The sequence below is a fragment of the Lissotriton helveticus genome, chromosome 7 (assembly GCF_964261635.1).
Source record: "Lissotriton helveticus chromosome 7, aLisHel1.1, whole genome shotgun sequence".
Lineage (NCBI taxonomy): Eukaryota > Metazoa > Chordata > Amphibia > Caudata > Salamandridae > Lissotriton > Lissotriton helveticus.
Window position 1 is genome coordinate 1,195,345,488 of NC_136068.1, and position 22,343 is coordinate 1,195,367,830.

Sequence of the window (22,343 nt, forward strand, 5' to 3'; positions counted from 1 at the left end):
GGAGATTGCCATCACCTTTGAACGTCTGACTAACACCAACCGGTTCATGAGAACTCTCAGAACTACACAGCCACAGATTTCAGCACTTTATTTTATACAAAAGCAAACTCAACCCGACAATGTAACCAGAGAGGGGAAAAAAGTCTCCATCACTGAGAAAAACAGTTGAAGAACATTCCACCCAGGCAATTCATTCAAAATATTGAATGCTCTCTCAGCACATGAGAAATGCTCATTCACTACAAACCTCCAAAACACTCCTGGAAAAAAATTGGTTACCCATGTTCTTTGAGCGCCGCAACATTTGAGCCATCAGATACGCAGATGAACCTACTTGGCAAACGCCTCCTTTTGACTATTTATTTGATCCTATTCTCTGTTCTCAGTAACATTGCCTCACACATCAATAAACTTCAACAATACTGCACATATTCCTCTTCACATTCTCGCCTGTTCTTTTCCACTTTTACTTAATACAGTAACTTTACTTTTTAGCTTTTGTTTAAAAAAATGCAGCTCTAAGTTGATCATCTTCGCTCCCTCCAAGTACAAATCTACAGTGCTATGAAAAGTTGGGCACAGGAACTTTCCACATATCCCCAAAGTGATACTAGTATATTCACCATAAACCAATTCCAGTTAATGAATGCAAACTGTTGTGTAGCTATGGGTTCATTGTAGGTCAAGCCTGGGCAGCGTATACGTTGCTCTGCAAGGCACGCTGTTTTCAGGTTGGGACGTGCAGCTCCGCCCATCTTTTTAATGGGCTCCTGTTACGGTCCTTTCTAAATCACTGCATTTGATTCCGGAATATGCTTAGTCCCTCCTTGGTACTGCCATGTTTGCATTTGTAACCTCCCACTAGGACTGAACTTAACTTATGTTACATGTCCTGCTTTATCTAGTCTGTGTGTATATAGAAAAAGTGGTCCTAGACACAATTTTATAAGACAAAAACAATTAATGTAAGTGTTAACTATTCACACTGGACAAATGGTCAGATGTAATCTGAACGACAACAAAAGGAGATGTATTATTAGCTAATACTGCTATTAATGCAATGAACCCAACACAACAGTACCAAGACAAATTTATACTGCAGTTTATTTACATATTTATAAAATTGGACAAGAGGAAAATTAGAAAAGATTGGTGCTCAAGTGAGGAAAAAGGGAAAGCTCGAAGCACAGGATATAGAATAATTCAGTGCAGGAAGAAATAAATTTACATTGCACATATATAAAGCCTACCCATACAAAGTATATACACACTATTATACAGGGGGACAGGGGAAATGGTATAGGCTTTAAGAATTTAAAAGGGGCATAATCGTCGACGTTTCGACCCTGGCGCAATACGGGGAAATTGCGACCTCTGCTGCGGGTCTTCAGGACGGTTGTGGGGCAGGGGAAAGGGGAGCACCTGTAAGGTAAGTATAAATATTTTAACTACTAGAAAAATTTCCGAAATTAATAAGGGAGGGGGGTGTGTTGGGTACTTTACCACGGAAAAGACTGTGGCGGTGTCGCAAGACCAGGTCAGTTGGGCAGTACACCTGCAGAAAAATAAACACAAGGTGGGGGAGACTGTTAGCCCATCTCCAAAGGCGCAGTCATCCCACTGTAAACACGCCAACCACGGGGTGTATTAAACCAATTCAGACTCACCTCTGACTAATGTATTTGGTTGAAAGTCAATTGGTGAATTGATAGTGGAACAAGCAGGCGATATCAATCGTACTAGAATGGGGGAAAGAAGAACTAATCAGTCCCCGAGCATAATGCGAAAGCGAGCAGTCAGGTCTAATAGATAAAACTAAGGTTAACTCACCCTAGTCGGTTCAAACAATAGAAGTATGACCGGTTGGCTGAAGACACGGAAAAAACGTAGCTCTGGAGGACCTGTGTTGGGATAAACACCGGAGTGTAAGTCCAACGAAGCACAAAAGCCACTACTATTCAAATCTAGGCGTCGTTGTGGTTACAGGCACGGGCAGTAATTGACGCCACTAAAGTTAATTTAATTTAAAAACGTGCAAGACCGGACCTGAGGGAAAGAATTATTAAATGTACCTTCTATTCCTTAGTGGTTCCCTGTGTACAAAAATCCAATTCAGTAGTTTTTAGAGGTAGTGGCTCGTAGCTGCAGCCTAAGTCCGACAGCGTCCCGATTCTCACATCCGGGATGCGACCACGTGATGAGGCGCCGCCAATCACAGGTATTAATGTGTGTAAAGGCGTGTAAAGCTCAACAAAGGACTAATGGTTACACGCATGCAACTAGAGCTAAAGGAGGGACTACCTGAACAACAAGGCACATAAGGTTTCGAATCCTATCGTCATTATAACCACGTAATGGCACAAAGAACGTATGGAAAAACATACAGCAGTGGTCAAAAAGAATAAATCATCAATTACTTCATAACATTAATTCATTTTCAAAATTGTCATCAGATCAAAAAACGGCAGTCGCACATAATATACATGACAATACAAAAATTTACATTATACACACAACAATATCATAAATCCATAACAGTGAAGTTGTATTGTCAAAAGCAGCAGCATGTAATCTGAACAGTTACATGGGGAACGCTACAGCTATTAACAGAACCATGTTGAGAATATGGTACATACCAATGAAAAGTCATTCACAGGGGATGAGAGTGGCACAGGTGGAGAGAAATGTATATCAGCCATTTGGCAATAATGCCATTTGCCTCATCACTTCCTCCTGCTCATTCAGACCCTTGTTAACAGTATTAAAGAAATGCATCCATCTGCATTCCCGGATGCTGAGGGACTGTGCAAAATTTCCTCCCCTAGGATTTATGCTTACTTTCTCAATTACACACCATCTAAGGCTTTCCGGGGTATGATTGAATTTGACAAAGTGTTCAACAAGGGGGGCTCCCTGCACCTTACACCGTACCCTGCTGCAGTGCTGCAGGATGCGGGTTTTTACCTTCTGGGTAGTCTGCCCTATGTACATGAACCCACAGGGGCAAAAGATGGCATATATCACCCCCATGGTATTACAATTGGTATGGCTTTGTAAGGTGTGAGTGTAATCATTATATGTGCATACCTTAATTTCCATAGCCATAGTACAGGCCTTACAAGAACCATATTTGAAATGGCCTAATACAGTGGGGAGGTTCCATAAGGTACTCTGATTCTCCGCACTTTTCTTGTGTAGCATTGAATGCACAACATAGTCTCTCACACTCCTTCCCTTACGGAAGGCATGCATTGGGGGATCCGGTAGACCTGTTTCCTCTGCCACCAAATGCCAATGGTTATTGATGATCCTTTTGATCTCAGTACTCCTAGTATTAAACGTAATGACACATATCAGTCTCCCATCCTCATTCTCTTTCCTTATTTTAGGGTCTAACAATACCTCTCTATGGCAAAACCAAGCTCTTTTACGGGCTTTCTTTACCAAACTTAGGATATCCCCTATCCACCAACCTAGTCATCAAGATGGATGATTCGGTAAAATAGTCCACTTTACAGCTACAATTTCTCCGCAACCTCAGGAACTGACCATAAGGGAGATTGTCCCTGAGGTTGCGGGGGTGGTGGCTAGAATATCTCAACAGAGTATTCTTTTCTGTCGGTTTTCTAAACAGGGTAGTATGTAAAACCCCCTCATCCTCCCTAATTGTGATGTCTAAGAAATTTATAGCTTGATTACTGCATTCCATAGTGAACTGGATGTTATCATCTTTTCCATTAAGCCAGTTTTGGAAGGTGAGTAGATCATCCTTTGAGCCTTTCCACATAAGCAGAACGTCGTCGATATATCGACGCCATAGAGTAATATTCTCTCTGTATGGGTTGTTCTCACAGAGAACTAGGTTGCTTTCGAAATAATCCATATAGATAATTGCCAAATTTGGGGCAAAGCTCGCCCCCATGGCTACGCCATTTATCTGCATAAAGTACTCTCCATCGAAAATGAAATAATTGCGTTTCATGGCGATATCCAGGAGATCTATTATGAACTCGGTGGGGACTTGATGTGGTCTAACTCTGTCATCCAAAACAGTTCTTATCACTTCCAAGGCCGCATGTTGCGGAATGTTGGTGTACAAGGAGGTGATATCCATTGTAACCAGCAGCTCTTGGGTGGGATCAAATACTTTCTCATCCACCAGCTTAATCACCTGCATGGTGTCCCTGAGGTAACAGGCTGTGTTCTCAGCAATAGGCTTGATGAAAATGTCAATAAATTTACAAAGCGGTTCAAGAATTGAGCCGCACCCAGAAATAATGGGTCTCCCAGGTGGATTGTGGAGCCTTTTATGTACCTTCGGTAAGGTGTAGATCGTTGGTAGACGAGGGTGAGTATTATTCAGGTACTCATATTCATGTTTAGTGATAAAACCCTCAGAGAGGGCATTATCCGTCACCACTTTAATAGCAGAGGCAATGTCCTTAGTAGGATTGGTTGGTAATTTCATATAATTATCAGCCACTGATAATTGATTTCGAATTTCTTTTGTATAGTCCTCCCTATTCTGAATCACAATTGCCCCGCCTTTGTCGGCGGGCTTGATCACTATGTCTTGATTTTGCTTCAAATTTTGGAGGGCAGTCCGTTCCTGTTTAGAAACATTATATTTAACATATTTCTTATCCATCAGTAGTTTGTTAATGTCACCCATCACAATTTGTTCATAAGCTAACACTTTGTGTGGCATCATCTGAGATGTAGGTGTAAAAGTCGAAGGTGGCCTCAGACCAGTATTGTTGAATACCGGCTGGTGGGGTATTTTATTAAAGAAATGTTTCAAACGTACTTTACGGAAGAACTGGTAAAGCTCCAATTTTAAATTGAAACTATTCGGCAAATTTGTCGGGACAAAAGATAAACCTTTCTCAAGGATTTTTTGTTCATCATTAGTCAAGACATGATTGGAAAGGTTAATCAAGGGGCTGGTCTGATTAGCCAAGACAAGGGGCTCTACCACCTGTAGTGTTGTTTGCGAGTTTGTTATCTCGCCGTGCGATTCCTGTCGGAACTGGACCTGTTTCCCTGATCGTGATCGACCCTGGTTCCAATTCGTTTGGCCTCTGCCCTGATTCCAGTTGGTCTGACCCCGTCCCCTGGGGCGGCCCCAGGGGCGGCCTCTGCCACGCTGCTCTTGCCATGGGTCCTGCTCTAAAAAATCAGATTGGGGATCTTGTTGTGCAGATGCACTGGTAGTTGGTTGCTCAGAATCCGATCCACTACTAACAGAGGAGTTGGAGAAAGTGTTGTGCCTCCTATATCCACCCCTACCCCTAGTAGCGCATACGTTCTTTGTGCCATTACGTGGTTATAATGACGATAGGATTCGAAACCTTATGTGCCTTGTTGTTCAGGTAGTCCCTCCTTTAGCTCTAGTTGCATGCGTGTAACCATTAGTCCTTTGTTGAGCTTTACACGCCTTTACACACATTAATACCTGTGATTGGCGGCGCCTCATCACGTGGTCGCATCCCGGATGTGAGAATCGGGACGCTGTCGGACTTAGGCTGCAGCTACGAGCCACTACCTCTAAAAACTACTGAATTGGATTTTTGTACACAGGGAACCACTAAGGAATAGAAGGTACATTTAATAATTCTTTCCCTCAGGTCCGGTCTTGCACGTTTTTAAATTAAATTAACTTTAGTGGCGTCAATTACTGCCCGTGCCTGTAACCACAACGACGCCTAGATTTGAATAGTAGCGGCTTTTGTGCTTCGTTGGACTTACACTCCGGTGTTTATCCCAACACAGGTCCTCCAGAGCTACGTTTTTTCCGTGTCTTCAGCCAACCGGTCATACTTCTATTGTTTGAACCGACTAGGGTGAGTTAACCTTAGTTTTATCCATTAGACCTGACTGCTCGCTTTCGCATTATGCTCGGGGACTGATTAGTTCTTCTTTCCCCCATTCTAGTACGATTGATATCGCCTGCTTGTTCCACTATCAATTCACCAATTGACTTTCAACCAAATACATTAGTCAGAGGTGGGTCTGAATTGGTTTAATACACCCCGTGGTTGGCGTGTTTACAGTGGGATGACTGCGCCTTTGGAGATGGGCTAACAGTCTCCCCCACCTTGTGTTTATTTTTCTGCAGGTGTACTGCCCAACTGACCTGGTCTTGCGACACCGCCACAGTCTTTTCCGTGGTAAAGTACCCAACACGCCCCCCTCCCTTATTAATTTCGGAAATTTTTCTAGTAGTTAAAATATTTATACTTACCTTACAGGTGCTCCCCTTTCCCCTGCCCCACAACCGTCCTGAAGAAGACCCGCAGCAGAGGTCGCAATTTCCCCGTATTGCGCCAGGGTCGAAACGTCGACGATTATGCCCCTTTTAAATTCTTAAAGCCTATACCATTTCCCCTGTCCCCCTGTATAATAGTGTGTATATACTTTGTATGGGTAGGCTTTATATATGTGCAATGTAAATTTATTTCTTCCTGCACTGAATTATTCTATATCCTGTGCTTCGAGCTTTCCCTTTTTCCTCACTTGAGCACCAATCTTTTCTAATTTTCCTCTTGTCCAATTTTATAAATATGTAAATAAACTGCAGTATAAATTTGTCTTGGTACTGTTGTGTTGGGTTCATTGCATTAATAGCAGTATTAGCTAATAATACATCTCCTTTTGTTGTCGTTCAGATTACATCTGACCATTTGTCCAGTGTGAATAGTTAACACTTACATTAATTGTTTTTGTCTTATAAAATTGTGTCTAGGACCACTTTTTCTATATACATACAATTACCCAGGTCCTGTTGACTTGTTGGGTCTACCCCATTGTTTTTCAATTATCTAGTCTGTGAGCAGTATTTTCTTTAATGATTTTCCCCCATTCCACACACGGATACTCTACCTCTGAAAAAACTTAAAGAGTGTAGAAACTGCCTTCTTCCCCCTATGCTTGAGATAATGAATAAGGCTATTATCCAGGGCTCTTTTCCATCGGTATGGAAGAAGGCTATTGTGAAGCCTCTTCTCAAGAAGCCATCCCTCGATCCGGCCCTTTTGAAAAACTTTAGGCCGATCTCCCTGCTTCCTGCCCCCGCCAAGATGCTTGAGGCGCATCTTAATTTTCATCTGTCCTCTTTCCTTGAGTCATCCGGATACCTTGACAACACGCAACATGGTTTTAGAAAACACCATAGCACCGAGTCCGCCCTCATCTATGTAGTCGATAATATCCGACGCAAAGTGGACTCTGGTCTTACCACGGTCTTGGTGTTGTTGGACCTCACGGCCGCGTTCGACACCTTATCCCCAGCCATTCTTACATCTCGGCTTAGGGAAGCTGGTGTCGCGGGGTCGGCCTTGAGTCTCCTCAACTCCTTCCTGTTGAAAAGAGAGCAGAGAGTGATGCTTGGGAACCACCTCTCCCCTGCCAAGTCTTTGCAGTGTGGGGTGCCACAAGGGTCGCCTTTGAGTCCGACCCTGTTTAACATCTATGTGGCTCCCCTTGCAAGACTAGTAAGATCGCAGGGGATGGAGGTGGTGTCCTATGCAGACGACACCCAGATAATGGTGTCACTGGCTCACTCCTCCGTCAGGTCATCGGCTGCCAGTTTCAGGGTATGCATGCAGTATGTGGCAGACTGGATGACTATAAACTCCCTGAAACTGAACGGCGAAAAGACGGAGGTGCTGATTTTTGGGAAGGACCAAGATGCCTGGTCTGATGAGTGGTGGCCACCTTCTCTTGGCATCTGCCCCACTCCCTCCCAATCTGGGCGTAATATTCGATACCTCGCTCTCTATGACCCTTCAAGCCAACAGGACCGTGGCCACCTGCTGGGGTGTGATTAGGATACTCAATAAAATCCGTGGGTATCTTTCCCCCCAGGCTCGTAAACAGGTTGCAGTTGCCTTGGTAGGATCAAGATTAGATTATTGTAATTCTCTGTACATGGAAGCCAATAAAAGTCTTGTTCACCGACTGCAGATAGTGCAGAATGCTGCAGCTCGGTTTGTCCTGGCCCTCCCTAAATCTTCCTCCGCTACCACAGCCAGGAAAGAACTTCATTGGCTCCCTGTTCACCAAAGAATTTATTTCAAAATTCTGTGCTTGGTCTACAGAGCTCTGACAGAAGGCCCCTCGAGCGCCATTGGCTCCCTTCTCATGCGCTATGTCCCCACACGAGATCTTCGCTCTTCGGGACTCTGTCAACTGGTCGTTCCTCGTGTTAAATTAGCTAGATGGGGAGCCAGAGCTTTCTCCGTGGTTGCCCCGAAGCTCTGGAATTCTATCCCTATCCTAATAAAAACCCTTCCCTCAATTGAGACATTTAAAAAGGCTCTTAAAACCTGCCTTTTCAAGAGGGCATACCAATGAGAGACGGCTGTAGAATGGGGGATTTTGCTGCTATATTTGACATAGGCGCCTTGACGCCCATGGGGCTAAGTTTGCGCATGATAAGAATCGGTTCATTCATTCATTCATTCACGCTTGCTTTCCCACAATGCAACACACCGCCGACTTTTATATTTAAATTAGTAACGGCGGTCTGCTTTAACTAAAGCGGCCAAGCTTCTTTCTTTACTTTGGCAGCGCAGTCCGCTTTGACCATAGCGGACGCGCTTCTTTATTGTAGTTGTCAGTTACCTTTAGCGGCCGCACGAACTATGAAACTTTTTTTCCCCTAGCTAAAGGGCCACTTATCATGCTTTCACTTTAATAGTGGCCATGCCCGTGTCTTCAGATGCTATTCACCCTAATCAGGTTACAGCAAAACGCGTCTTAAAGGGACACTGCACCCATTAACCCCTTGCATGCTGATGACGGCCCTCAGCCGTCATGATCCCGCCCACTCTTCAAATCTGCCGCACAGCGCGAAAATTCGCGCCGCATGCAGGGGGTTAAATTGGAAGCACAAAATGGGGCGCTCCACCAAACAAATGGCGCTCCCGTTAATGGTGGCCGTGCCCTTTTTAGCACGGCTCGCTGTAACCTGAATATGGCAAGCAGTGTCTAAAGAAAGGGGGTGGCCATCATTAATATGGTACGGCATTCGTGAGAGTTTGAGCTATTGGAATTAGAATTGAAAATATGCTATGTGTTGGTTTGCAAAACAAACAAAATCGCATTGTCATTTACAATGCCAATAACTTAAACTCTTGCAAATGTGAGACCTATTGCATTGCAAATGCTAGTTAAAGGCTGTCTACAGACTAGGGTTCTCTCCATTTCTCCAGCCTTATGCAATTACAAAATAAATAGGCATTGCCAAAGTAAAAGGGACTGGCGTTAGCAAGCATGTGGAAAAGAAATTAAAGAAGACTGGCCCACCAGCACCTGGCACTGAAGTACTGAACTAGATTTATACACACACACACAAATGCAGGCACAATCAGTGTAAGAGGGCCATAAATAGGAATGGTCTTCTTACTGATCTATGACAAATGCAGTATCTGCTGATGTTCCGAAGGAAAATAAAAACCTGGCTTTTTCCCCAGAGCATAAGCTTTTTGTATGTAACCCATGTTGAATGTAAAGGTGTGAGGAAGCACAATACGAACAGACCAATGAATGACAGGGCAGTTTCTATACCCGAACAGAACTAATATACTATGTGTTTTATATACTGGATTAGCCCTCTTCATTCAATGGTCTGTTCAAAACGTTTTGCATTCCGCTTCCACTCACTGCAGCAGACTTCAGCCATTGCTCTTATACAGAGTGAGTTTGGTTTTCTGTCTCATCACATGTTCGTCTGCCGGAATAAAAAAAAAATTAAAAAACACTACAGTGCTAGGACTGTGGGTCAATATTTTACCATTTTTTTTGCCTTCTGTTCAGTGTTTGAACTGTATCTTCAGATTACTGTAATTTAAGACACCAGCACTTTTTCTTTGTGACAATAAGAAAACCTGCATTAAAACTAAAAAGGGTTTCTATACCAGTTCTACCTGCTAGGAATCACTAAACGTTCTAATAAAAACCATGTGTAATTGTTATTTTTATTTTGTTTTAACTACAAACGTATGGCACCAGCAGAATGCTTTTCGTATACTTATTTTGTACCATATGCCTGCAATAAAACAAGCATGTGCAATGCAATTTGTCTCGCATTTGTGAAAGTTGGAGTTATTGGTGGTGTAAAGGACTGTTTTTTCTTTTGTTTGTCTGCAGTGAGAATGTAAATATGTTTTACTTATATGTTGTGGAGTGGATTTATGTGGTGTGCAGTGGAATTGTGTATAGCAATTATGTGGTATTTAGTGTACTGAATTATGTGGAGTGGGATTGAGTTATGGAGAGTAATTAAATGGTATGTTATTTTGTGTTGTGGTGCGTTATGCAGTGGAGTTTAATTATCTTGTGTGCTGCTGAATTTTGTGGTGTGGATTGTATGTATGTGGTGTATTATATATCTGTTGCGGATTTATTTTATGTGGTTTCTTGTTGAATTATGTGGTGTGAATGTAAATGTAAAACAGACAAGCAAGGGGTATGGGGTAATTATTAATGCACCTATCTTTGTGTCAAAGGTTTACAGTATTTACAGGTGCAAAGAATCAGAGGCCCAATACCCCTTAACCCCCTTGATGCGGCCGGAATTCGGCGCCTGTGCGGCACATTCCGATCACGGGCGTGGTCATAAAAACTACCGTAGCCAGCAAGCGTTTCGACCCAGAAGGTCTTCTTCAGGGCAGTCACAACAATAGCAGTATTTCTTAATTAATTTCAGTGTTTTTTTCTGAACTTCTACTTGATCCCTCTCTCCAAGATAGTAGAGTCTGCTGTCAGCAAAAATCCTTAAGCACTTGTGGGCACAAAACAGCAGGGTGATAAAGTTAAGCCTTTCTCAAATTGACACTGCTCAGCGAAGGAATGCACCCAACACGAATATTACTTCACACCGTTACGAAAAGTTAAAACGATGTACTAAATAGTGAAGCAATATGGTTTAACAAGTGAATAAAAAGAGTGCAATCATTTCTGGCGTTACGCCCCTTTTCTGTAATAAAGTTGAATTTATATACATGGGGCACATGTGAACTGGCAAGAGATCCTTTAAAAATGCTTTTCTGCCTTCCCAGAGCCCGGTCCCAAAATCAACAAAAAAAAAAACTATTCAATATATATATTATACATACACACATGTATATACACACACACAAACTCACTCACTTGGATGACAAATGTCATTGTATGTGCATTTATATCAGAGATGAGGCCTATTTGAGAAGCAAAAAGTGATCTGATCCTGTAGAGATCCTTTAAAACTGCTTTTCTGCTTCACCAGAGCCTGGTCCAAGAAACGCAAAACCAGTTAGTGTTTATAATTTATATTATACATACTTACACACTCACTTTGAGGACAAATGTCTTTGCTTGTGCATTTATATCAGAGATTAGGCCTATTTGAGAAGCAAAATGTGATCTGGTCCTGTAGGATCAAAGTGTACTGTGTACGGCAACAAGTAGTAATCACTGTACAAGGGACCTTATTACGTGTTTAAGCAGTCCTGGAGCAGGCGGGACGTCACTGCTCCAGAACCAAACTCGCCACCACCCGATTACTTACAAGTCACTTTGTGGTCTGGTGGGTAGGTAGTGTGGCAGTTCTGCGGCAGTGCTGTTTAAAGGCTCATCGTGAGCCTTAAACAGCACAGCAGCGGAGCCAACAGTGTACTGCACGTAAAGGAATGTCCCATGTTTTGGATTCCCTCCAGTGTAAGAACTGGACGTGCAAAATTATAGGGGCAGAAGATGTGTGATGTGTGCCCCCCCCCCGCATAGGGACAAGCGGGCCCTGTAGGGTGAAAGTGAGGCAACTCAAAATATGCTTGTGGAATGCCGTGGCAGCCCAGGATGATCAACATACACTTCACAAACCCCCCTAATGCAGCACCCTATGTCATAGTGAAGAAAAGTGTTCCTACGTCTGAACTGAGATCTAAAAAAAAGCTGGGATAGCTCAAAAAATAAAAGTGGTGCATTGGCTATCATTCCACAAATTTGATGTAACTTATTACAGGCCGAGATCATCATGGTTAAGGAGAATAAACTTGGTGGTCTCTAGCCGGAAACAAGAAAGCGGCAACTGTAATTTCCAAAACCATGTTCTGGTACAATCAAACCTTATCTGCAGAAACGACGGTAGACTCTTAACCACAATAGTGGAACCATGACAGCTGCTCCCCCCTTGCTTATTTCTACAAGCCATAGGTACAGAAACATGTGGTCGTCCAAAATAATCTAAGACCAACTGTTCCGTTTACATCTCCAACTAGATTTGCACCTCTGTCTCTCGATCAGGACTGATGCAACAAAATGCACCGGGGTAACATTGATAAAGGGGTTGGTTGTGTAACTCTGGAGACAGATACATTGAATAGAAGAATTTCCCTGCACGATACACGACAAAACGGTGGTCTTTTTGGAGGCAGACAATCTAAATAGAACTATTATGCATGAAACAGGGTAGGTTCCCCCTGCGACGCTGAAGTAAATAGGAAGATGCACACTCAGGAAAACACTGCCAAAAAGCACCTCTCAAATCATGAAATACAGTGAGTATTAGAAGCAAATACTGAGTGGTGTAATTACATATGTACACAGATTTATTATGCTTTCAAGAGACTTGTCACATTGAGAATTACTCAATTAATCGCTATATCACCATAACTCCAGCCATTCCATCAATATATGGACAGGCTAAAAGGGGCTTGTCCGTCCTGGTCTCAACAGTGGCTCTGGTATCAGTTAAAAAGACCTTTGTTAACTCTCCCTTCTTTCAATTGATTTTACGTAAGGAAAATGTAAGATATTCCCTTGTTTTAATCAACTTTTACAATAATGAGTTTAATAAAAGCTGCGAGGTGGTAATGTCACTTGAAGAATTAGATAAATTCACAAAGAACATCGAGGGAGAGTGGACCTGTATCTGCGTAGGTGACTTTAATACTGACCATTGTGCACCTTCACTTAGTGATATTTGTGGGAATGTATCAACACCTAGCAATAGTATGGGACACTTTCCTCATAATAAATATGGGGATAGTTTAAATACGATGATATATAAATACAATACGGAGATCATGAATCAGAATGGAGGTATTTCGCTACCAACTTTTTGCGGGACCAGAGGGTTTTCGAATATTTATCATATTCTTATGTATTGCAATAATGAGTCTTTATTAGTGCATTAACTATTGGTACCGTTTAGTATAGTGACCACTTCTCACTAATTCTTCCAATAGACCTGCAAACTCAGCATCGGTAGTAGCACCAGATGCCTACCACAGTTGAGATCGCAAAAAAAGAATGGTATTAGCTTGAAATGGTCGGAAGTTAATGCCCAAGCATTTCTGGATTAGTTGGTTAAAAGCAATTTAGATGATTTTCATGTCTGCATTGAAATAGAACGTGAACCAGATAAATTGATTTTAGCCTTTAGTTGTATGTATCACCACAACCATAGCTGAACATTTGAAGAAAGCAAATCCCAGCAAGCAACAGTGCAGTACAGGTGGTTCAATCACTTTTGTACCCAAGAAAATACATTTTTTAAAAAGGGCCCTGCAAAAAGTACCAAGAGACAGAATGGAAGTTACGTCTTTACGGGTAGAATACAAACATGCTATAGCCCAACAAAAAAGATTTGAGGGAACAAACATGGGCAGACTTAGAACAAGCAGCTAAAACAAAAGACAGCAAGCCCTTCTGGAAAATTATAAATTCCCCTTTCCTATCAGATGGAGCTAAACCAAACTTTGAAGCCCTTGTTGCCTCGCTCACTTGGGTAGAAGGATTTGTGCGCAGCAGTATCTCAGAGTAATATAACCTGCACGATATCAACTCCTTTACAAACCATCTCTGCCCTGAAAGCACCGAGCACTGATGAGGTCCCAGGCGATGTATTCAAGAATTTAATTGAATTATGGGCACCGGTCCTGCCAAATGTTTTAAATGCAGTGAGAAGGGGGGGTTTATTCCAAAAACTTGGACTGATCCCATTATTGTTCCAATTTTTATGACGGGGGACCCACAGTGCTATTGCCCAATATACCTCTTGGACTATTCTGCTAAGATTTTTAGGAGGGTAATTTTGAGCAGACTGAGTGGAGGACGGAGAACTGTATTTTAACAGACGTACAATATGGTTTCAGAAAAGATATTGGGAAAGCGAGCAATGTTTAAATTTGTGCATCATTAGTAGTAAACTCACATTAGCAAAAAGGGATTTATTTGTCTCTGCTTTGCCGACCTCTATTGCTTTTGACCTGGTGAACCACACTATTTTATGGAAAACTTTGATCGACATGAGAGCACCAATAGAAATAGTGGCCCACCTATCCCAAATGTATTCATCAATAAACTAATGTGTCAGATTTTGGCAAAGGGAGGTTGGGGAGATGCACCAAGAGGCGCAGCATTAAAAGAGGGATCAGACAGGAATGCGTGATGGCCCCCACTTTCTTTATATAGTAATGAAATTGTTAGAGATCCAGTTTTATAGATGCACATGCTCATAAAACTGGACCCCATACCACTCCAGTGCTTCTCTATGCAGATGATGCGGTATTAATGTGCAGAACCACAAACGGTCTACAAAAACTGATCGATGGAGTTGTGGAATATATGTAAAGGAAAGATCTAAAACTAAATTATCAAAGCTGTACACTATGGTATGTGGTGGGGGTAGGCCTAAAACGAATATACATTTTGTATGGGGCCACAAACTACTCGAAGTCAAATTTTCCTATTTGGGCATTCTATTTTCAAATAAAGGCTCATCTAAAACACATTTCGAATTAGCCAAATTGAAATTTGTAAGATCTATTGAGGCCTGTCTAGGGTTGCAAGAAAAGTAGGAAATGAGACTATCCGAGAAATTCTCCAACTTAATAAGAGCAAATGCCTTCCAGTAGCTACTTATGGATTAACACTGTGGGGATCAAGGGGAAATACTACGATACAAACTTAAGGAAATCTAGTTTTGGCTAGGCTACTTGCTTTCCCACGCACAACACCGACTATAATTACCCATAGGGAACTAGATATAAAGTTTATGGAAGACAGATTTGAGTGGGATAACTGGTTGGTATAACATCTGGAGTAAAGTAGGTACAACGTTTTCCAGAGCAGTCATTACAGACTGTCTCAGGCTCAATAATGTTAAGAACATTTCTTGGTTAGCTCAGGTGGATAGTTTAATGCAGAAAATAGATGTGGATTATAAAATTAAAAAAACCAGCCAACACCTTAAAGAACGGAAAAAAATAAATTATAGCCATTTTCATGAACACGTTAACTGACATGAGAGAAACCAACGAAAGGCAGAATGCCTCAATTGTGACACACTCTGAGGGACCCTTGTAACCTGGGCTCGGGGCTATCTCGTACTGGTCTCTGATGTCTCAAAAAGATGTTATTTAACAAGGTTTCGATTAGGCATAGCACATCGCAACATAGCTTTCCCAAAAGGAGATGCATGGTCAAACCAACTCCGTAGATGGCCATGTGACGGTGTCTCTTCCCAGACAACAATGCACTTTATCTTGTTTTGTATATTTTATCATGTTCTTTGGAAACTCTTACTGCGCCCGGTACTCCAATCTAAAAAAATGTTAGTACATCATGAAGCCTTTATGTTTTTATTAAGCCTTGGGTCTGACCTTATTTGAGTAGTGCCGTAAGAAAAACGGAAACTATATCTGTATGACAAATTGGTATCCAAATATGAATAATGTACCTGAAAATTGCCTTTTTATTCATTTTATCGCTGCATTTTAGGTGGTGTAAAGATAAAGGAAAAATGTATACACCATAGTATGATAAAAATTGCCATATGACCACAGATGTATTAGAAAATCCAACAACAGCTTTTTTTCTTTTTACATTTGTTTTATTGTTGATTTTTATATTTTGAAACTGAATAAAGATCTTTGACTATGGCGGCCCCGTGGACTGCCACAATAGTAATAAGGCCCCAAGGCAAATAATATTACTGTATGTCTGGTTCTCTGGTGTGAACAGAAGGGAGCGCTCTCATGAATACCAAGTCAATTTAAAGCCGCTTTGGAGCAGTCAGCCGGGTTTCTAGCAGAAAACGGGATTCCATGGATGTAACCACTAGCCATATCTCGGTTGATACGTATAGATATTCCAACCGTAAGTTATGGTGCTCTCTTTTGCCCCCTCCCCCCATTACGCATCCGTATACACATACAATCTGCCCTCCAAAGTTTCTGTCCAGTATGTCTGCCACATCAGAGCTGGTGCTGGACAGCTAGCTATTTCAATATCCACACTGCATCCTTTGCAACAAAAAACAGTGCACACTTCCAGACAGATAAAAATTGATTTCAATGTGTAGGAGCAGCTATTACAAAGTGCACATTCAAGATGCGTAGTAATACATAATACTAGTTGGCAAGTGAGGGTGCACACTGTTCTTCAATGTAAAGGACGCTGAGAGAATAGATGTACATGTATGTGTAAATATATAAATATGTGGAAAGCATATTCCCACAGGACTAAACATGAATGGGGAGAATTTATAGATCTAGGTGACTCGTACTTTAAAGTTAAAACCCAAACCAAAATTATGCAAAACTAACAAAAGAGAATTAAAGTGGTACAAAAACGCTGCTTAGAGCTCACTATTGTTCTGCAAAACTTCCTTGTCTATGTTGCAATATCCTGGAGGGCCTGCTTCATGTTAACAAGCATTGGCATAGCCAATAGGTCTCGCCTTTAGGACCTTATAAATGTATAGCCATGCAAGAGTTGATATTGTTGCACCAAGGGTATTGTGCTGCATAACTAAATACTTATAAGACCCCAAAAGCGAGACCTATTGGCTATGCCAATGCTTTTTTTTTTTTTTTTACAAATAGGCACTGGCAGCAGCGTTTGGCAGGATATAGATGGGGGAATCTGCTCTTCACAATGTCCTGTTTAAACTATTTCACATTATTTTCAGTTTAAACACGATAAATGCAGAAAGAGCGTTACGGGGGAAAAGACAGGAGAGAAAACAATCTACTGATGGTTAAATTTACTCAAGCTATGCCGCCAAATGTTCACTATTATCTTTCCAGGCAAAGGGAGCCACGGTTTTTATGAAAGCAGCGCGCAGGTGTTGTGCATTACTGTTGTCAAAATAATCTTTGAGCATGACTAGCTCCGAGAAACCGTCAACCCGACCAGCTTGTTTTCTTGGTGAAATGGCGACAACAAGTACGGAAATATATTTTCTTATCGTAATGCTCTTATAATGGGGATGCATTAAAAAATTCCCGCTTTGGCCAACCTACCACGAACTCCCCCCACACGGGACAAAAATGGAAAATGTATCTCGCATGAGAACGGCACGCAAAGATACCCAGCTACAGTGTTTTGTTAGTGCGTCTTAGGAGGTGTACAGTGCTGTGATGTCATTAGGAATTGCAGACTATCCTCTCTCTAGAATCAAGTTGCAAACACCATCCTAACAGTAATTAGAGCTAAGCAGCAATTACATATGAACCGCCCGTCTGCCGTCTCCTAGCACCCAGCAGCATCACGCAGCAGTATGTTGAAAGGAAGGAGCTATCTGCCTCTAAATTTAATATCACGTTAAAATGTGCGAATGCCGAAACAAAGGCAGGTCGTGATCTGCTACGGTAAGCATTTTCGCTCTATTGCTTGTTAGCAAATCGGGTTTGGCGTACAGCCTGCACAACAGATGCGTTTTAGCACAAAGCTGACGGAGCAGGCAGTGCATGAACAGAATAGAAGTAAACTTGCATACAATTCCTTGATTTCTGCTCTCGCTCTGTGCAGGGATATTTAATCTAACGCGCCCAAAAAGTACAACTCCTAGTTCGTCAGTCAGTCTGAAAATGTGGGTGAAGAGATGTCTTTTTTATGTGTTATTGCATAAGTGGTGACTCGCTTGCCTGATACTAATTATCAGTTTTGCAGATGCATGGACTGATGACGCTGAAGCAGTACAGCCGGACAGGATTATAGCCTGGGCATGAATAGAATCAGTTGTCTCAGAGTGCCTCATTCAGGGTCAGATCAACAAGCACTGGCCACAAAAGTGACCGCGATCGCTGCGAAAGTGATCGCGATGACACCAGAACACGCAAGGGATGCGCGCACAGCGCACCTGTTGCGCGTTCTAGCAAGCTGGTCGCCGCTTTGGGAGCACTTCCCAAAGCAGCTTCTAAAGGTCTCTGAGCAGCGCATGCACGCTGACTCAGCGAGACCTAAAAGGGCAATCCAAGACTGAAACAACCAGTGTCCACTGGGAACTGAAGAGGCGTCTGTTAAAGCAGATAGTCTATTTGACCTCAGCTCAAGCAGTTAAAATACTACTGATATGATCCTAAATCGACTTGCTTACCTTAGTTCAGTTGGTGACTAGGCTGAGTGGGAAAGACGGCGTGGTATGAAGTGGGGAGCAATTCAATCACAGTCACAGATGAAGCAACCTGCTTGCAGGACAATACAAGCTGGGTTACGAATAGTTGGTGGAACTGGACACCGACCCATTATAAATTCTTTCCTCACCCTCTGGTTCCACACACTCACATGCCAACTGTTCAAATACCCAACACAGCCTTTGTCTAACATGGTGAAGAAACAGTTAACAGATCAAGTGAAAACATGTACCCCCACTTAGTCACAGGTCAACGTCAACCATTTGTCCACTACTGTTACATCTTGCTTTCGAAGTTCCCTCATGCGTCACTGAGATCTTGAAAAACCCAGAGCAAAGCAATCGAAGGGTACCGGATGTTCTGCCATCTTATCTGCCTCGTTGGCCTTCACAAACCAGAGGGAGGCAGGACACTATGGGTAGCCCTCAGAAACCAAACAATCTCTACCTAATCAAGCAAACGCAGATATGCCAAGACCCACGAGTGAAGTAGAATTGTAGGCCTTGCTGATGCAGTACTCAGCCATCAGCATAGCTGAGTTTAAGGAGTGAAGGCGCAAGGCGTGGAGGCAGAAGGGACACTAGGGATCACTTTTTAGGCAATAGCTGAGGTAATTGCAATTGCATTTATATAGCGCTTACTACCCCTGACGATGCGTCAAAGTGCTTTTTCGGCGAGTAGCGCGCTGCTCTGGGACCCATAGAGGATTAGTGTTTAATTAGTATAGTGAAACATGCAAGTACATTTTAAGCGGTGGATAGGTTAGTCAGTTATTTGGATTTGAAATGATAGCAGAAGGATAGAAGAGGAAAAAGGTTTGTATTTATATAGCGCTTGTTACCCCTGATGGGGCGTTGAAGCACGCTACTCCGGAAGCCCATAAAGGATTTGTGGTGAAATATGAAAGTAATCTCAGTGGTGGATATTAGTCAGTCAACACACACTATATACCCAACGTGCATGCATTTTAACAATTGACTTATAATCGGACACCTTACGCAAGACAAAACCCCCAGAAAGGCTACAGAAACGTCACCAGTATACATATTACACCCGACTATTTCCTATACTATAGGACATGCAGATTAGGCAAAAGTGATTTTTTTATGGAAAAAAATAAATTCTCTGGTACACTAGACAAGACCCCCAAATTACAAAGACTCCAAGTTACAAAACAGAAACAAATATTTTTGAGCAAAGGTTACTTTAACCCCTGCCTCCAATGCTCTATTAACTGTGTATCCAACCTCAGGAAAAGGTGTTCCTGGTCTACCGTTACTTTATACCAAAGACACCCTAATTTCGAATTTTTGCAGACTTAAAAATAGAAATGTGGATAAAAACAGATTCTGGATTCTTTGGAGTGATTCTAAATACTGCCCATCATGACTGCTTGGCCAATAGCTGTGCAGATTGACAGGCAAGGGGTTAAAAAATGAATTTTCAGTAGATATGCACAACCTTGATACTAAAATGTTCATGTTTTCATATACGTGCATTGATTTATCATCTGTGGGTGGTCATATCAAAGCATGAAGGCACATTTATTGGTTACATAAATGTGGAAATACACTAGTTTCAAATTCATTTCTTCGCAAAACCCAAATTAAATATGGATAAATATATATAGCATTAGCAAAATCAAATACGTACAAATAGAAATGGCAAAATCAAAATACCATAACTGGGAACCCGAATTATACCTGCAAGTCATACACGGGGCAAAAATCAAAAGATGCATCCCATCTATGTTTGCACCACAATGTCAATTCAAATATCGGTGGAAAGGGCTGGTACCCAGGGCCACTCTAATAATAAGATTCTGAGGCAGTGCAGTTTCCTGCACAATTATGGGTTTGCCTCATTTGCCACATAACGCATCATCTGCTGCACAATATGCAGAAGTGTAGGTTCTAGCTGAAACAGGTCAAAAGTTACTAAAAGAAAAAAACGCTGCAGCAACTGTTGCTGCGAATTAGAAGGCTCTTTTCAAATGTTAACTGGGCTCTTTGTTGCTTATGGCTGTACTCACGTGTTAAACTGGTACTAATGGTGTAAAACCTTTGTCCATGCAGTATTAACATGTAAAAATGACAAACTAATGAAGCAATACCATCACAAAATGCACCGCATTATGATGCATAACGTGCCTTGTAGTGCTCCATAATTTAGTCAATCCTGCAACATAATTGCCTCCTTTCCTGTTGCATAATTCGAGTGGTCTTGCAGATACCATATTGCTCCAGCATCACTATAGGATTAATGGGGAGCCTTAACCGCCCCAAATGTAATGGTAACTACGTGACGTGCACTGCCATACTTAAGTAAATACATTATCGCATGAACAAACTAAGGGTCACACACTACAGCAGGCCCAAGTCTGAATAATCACTAAACTACGTGCACTACTATGCGCCACATGCACCACTCGCACAGAAAATAACTTTCCTTTGCCCATCACCTGAATCTGATCCTACTTCTTGCACCCAGCGAGACTTCTCCTCATGCCTTACATCAAAGAATCACATAAAACACACAAAGCCCACAGCTTGCTCCAGAACCCTTAAGTCGGCTGAGAACCGCAAAAGAAAGGGAGTTAGGAGAACATATGGTAAAACGACCAATCTCGAGACCAACACCTTCCACATAGCAACCCAATCCCAACATACACAAGGTTCCCAATCTCCAAAGCATCCCCGAGACCACAACTTACAACACCCCGCAGCATTTTTACAGTTTCTGCTCCTTTCACCAGGTCACACCTTAAGCGCTCGCCTCCTTAAGACCCACAATGTTCCTGCAACCACGAAGACCCTAAACAGCCATACTCCAAGATCCCTACTCGCTGCTACCAGTAAGTACACCAAGCTTACACTTAGCAGTATGCTAAACGCGGCGATCCTTCTTATCCTTAAAACAAAGAGGCTGTCCCTCATCAAACACAGTGTCTCCATTCTGCACCGCTACCCCCACACACAAGTAAAGTCCCTGCCCACTCTGCGTCCCCCAACGCGACAAACCCCGCGTGATCCCCTACTGCCGCGTGCACCGAACAAAGGATACCAGCACCAAGGCTTGAGCTGCTTCTTCTTCTTCCGCCCCATGTCGTCCACGCGCCGAGGGCCGAGTACTGCAGAGAAGGGGCAAACACAGAGCAGACAAGACGCAGCCGCCAGCAAGGAGCCACAAAATGGCCGCACGTAAGCTCACACTCCCAGACTGCACCGCGATCAAAGGAAGGGCGGAGACGTCCAAAGTGAGAAAAAAACTGAAGGCTGTGACGTACATTCCATTCATTGTGGACTATTCTGAACGACTAGAGCGCGCGTACTACTTTTGTGGTGGAAGTGGAAATTAGATCAAAACAATCACGTAAGTATTAAAAGTAAAGGGATGCATATTCCAGCTAGCACTGCACGCATGGGGGTGTGAAAGTCTTAAACCAAACGTAAAAAAGGCAGAAGCGGTTTAATGTTTTAACTCGAAACAACAGTGGCCGCAGATGTCAATTGTTGCCCTTTCCCCTACAAACAGGGCTTTTGTTTTAAAGTGGTGTTAACATATTATTTTAGAATTCCCGTCAAGAATTTGCAATTACATTAAGTGCAGGTGTTGAGGATTGTGCTTCTATTACTTTAATTACGTTTTAAACAACAGGCAATTAAAGCTGGCCACAACATTATACTAAGTATCCCATTTTATTTTATTTTAGTTACTTAATGCTGTTTTAGAAAGCGCGAACTTTACCCAGAGGTGTCAGAGAGGTTTACAAAAGAACCAGGTAAGTTACACAAGGTTACACAAAATACACTAAACACGCTAACAAGTTACATATATACTATTACAAAGGTACAGAAGAAAGACCGAACACACTAATCAGTTACATATATGCAGTTCCAACACTATTTACATAGTTATATTGTAAAAAATAAAAAGGTG

The 22,343-nt window shown here is 42.2% G+C and overlaps 1 protein-coding gene across 2 annotated transcripts in view; it reads right to left on the bottom strand.

Annotated features, from left to right (window-relative positions):
• Window positions 1–21,641, bottom strand: part of ZNF207 (zinc finger protein 207) — a 72,597-nt gene extending 50,956 nt beyond the window's left edge. Inside the window, exon 1 of one of the 2 annotated variants that reach the window (XM_078654361.1) lies at window positions 21,468–21,641. In XM_078654361.1, coding sequence (XP_078510487.1) covers window positions 21,468–21,508 — 41 coding nt within the window. In that variant the 5' untranslated portion in view covers window positions 21,509–21,641. The remainder of the gene's footprint in view (window positions 1–21,467) is intronic. The other variant, XM_078654360.1, reaches the window with a different exon arrangement.
• Window positions 21,642–22,343: the final 702 nt, after the last annotated feature.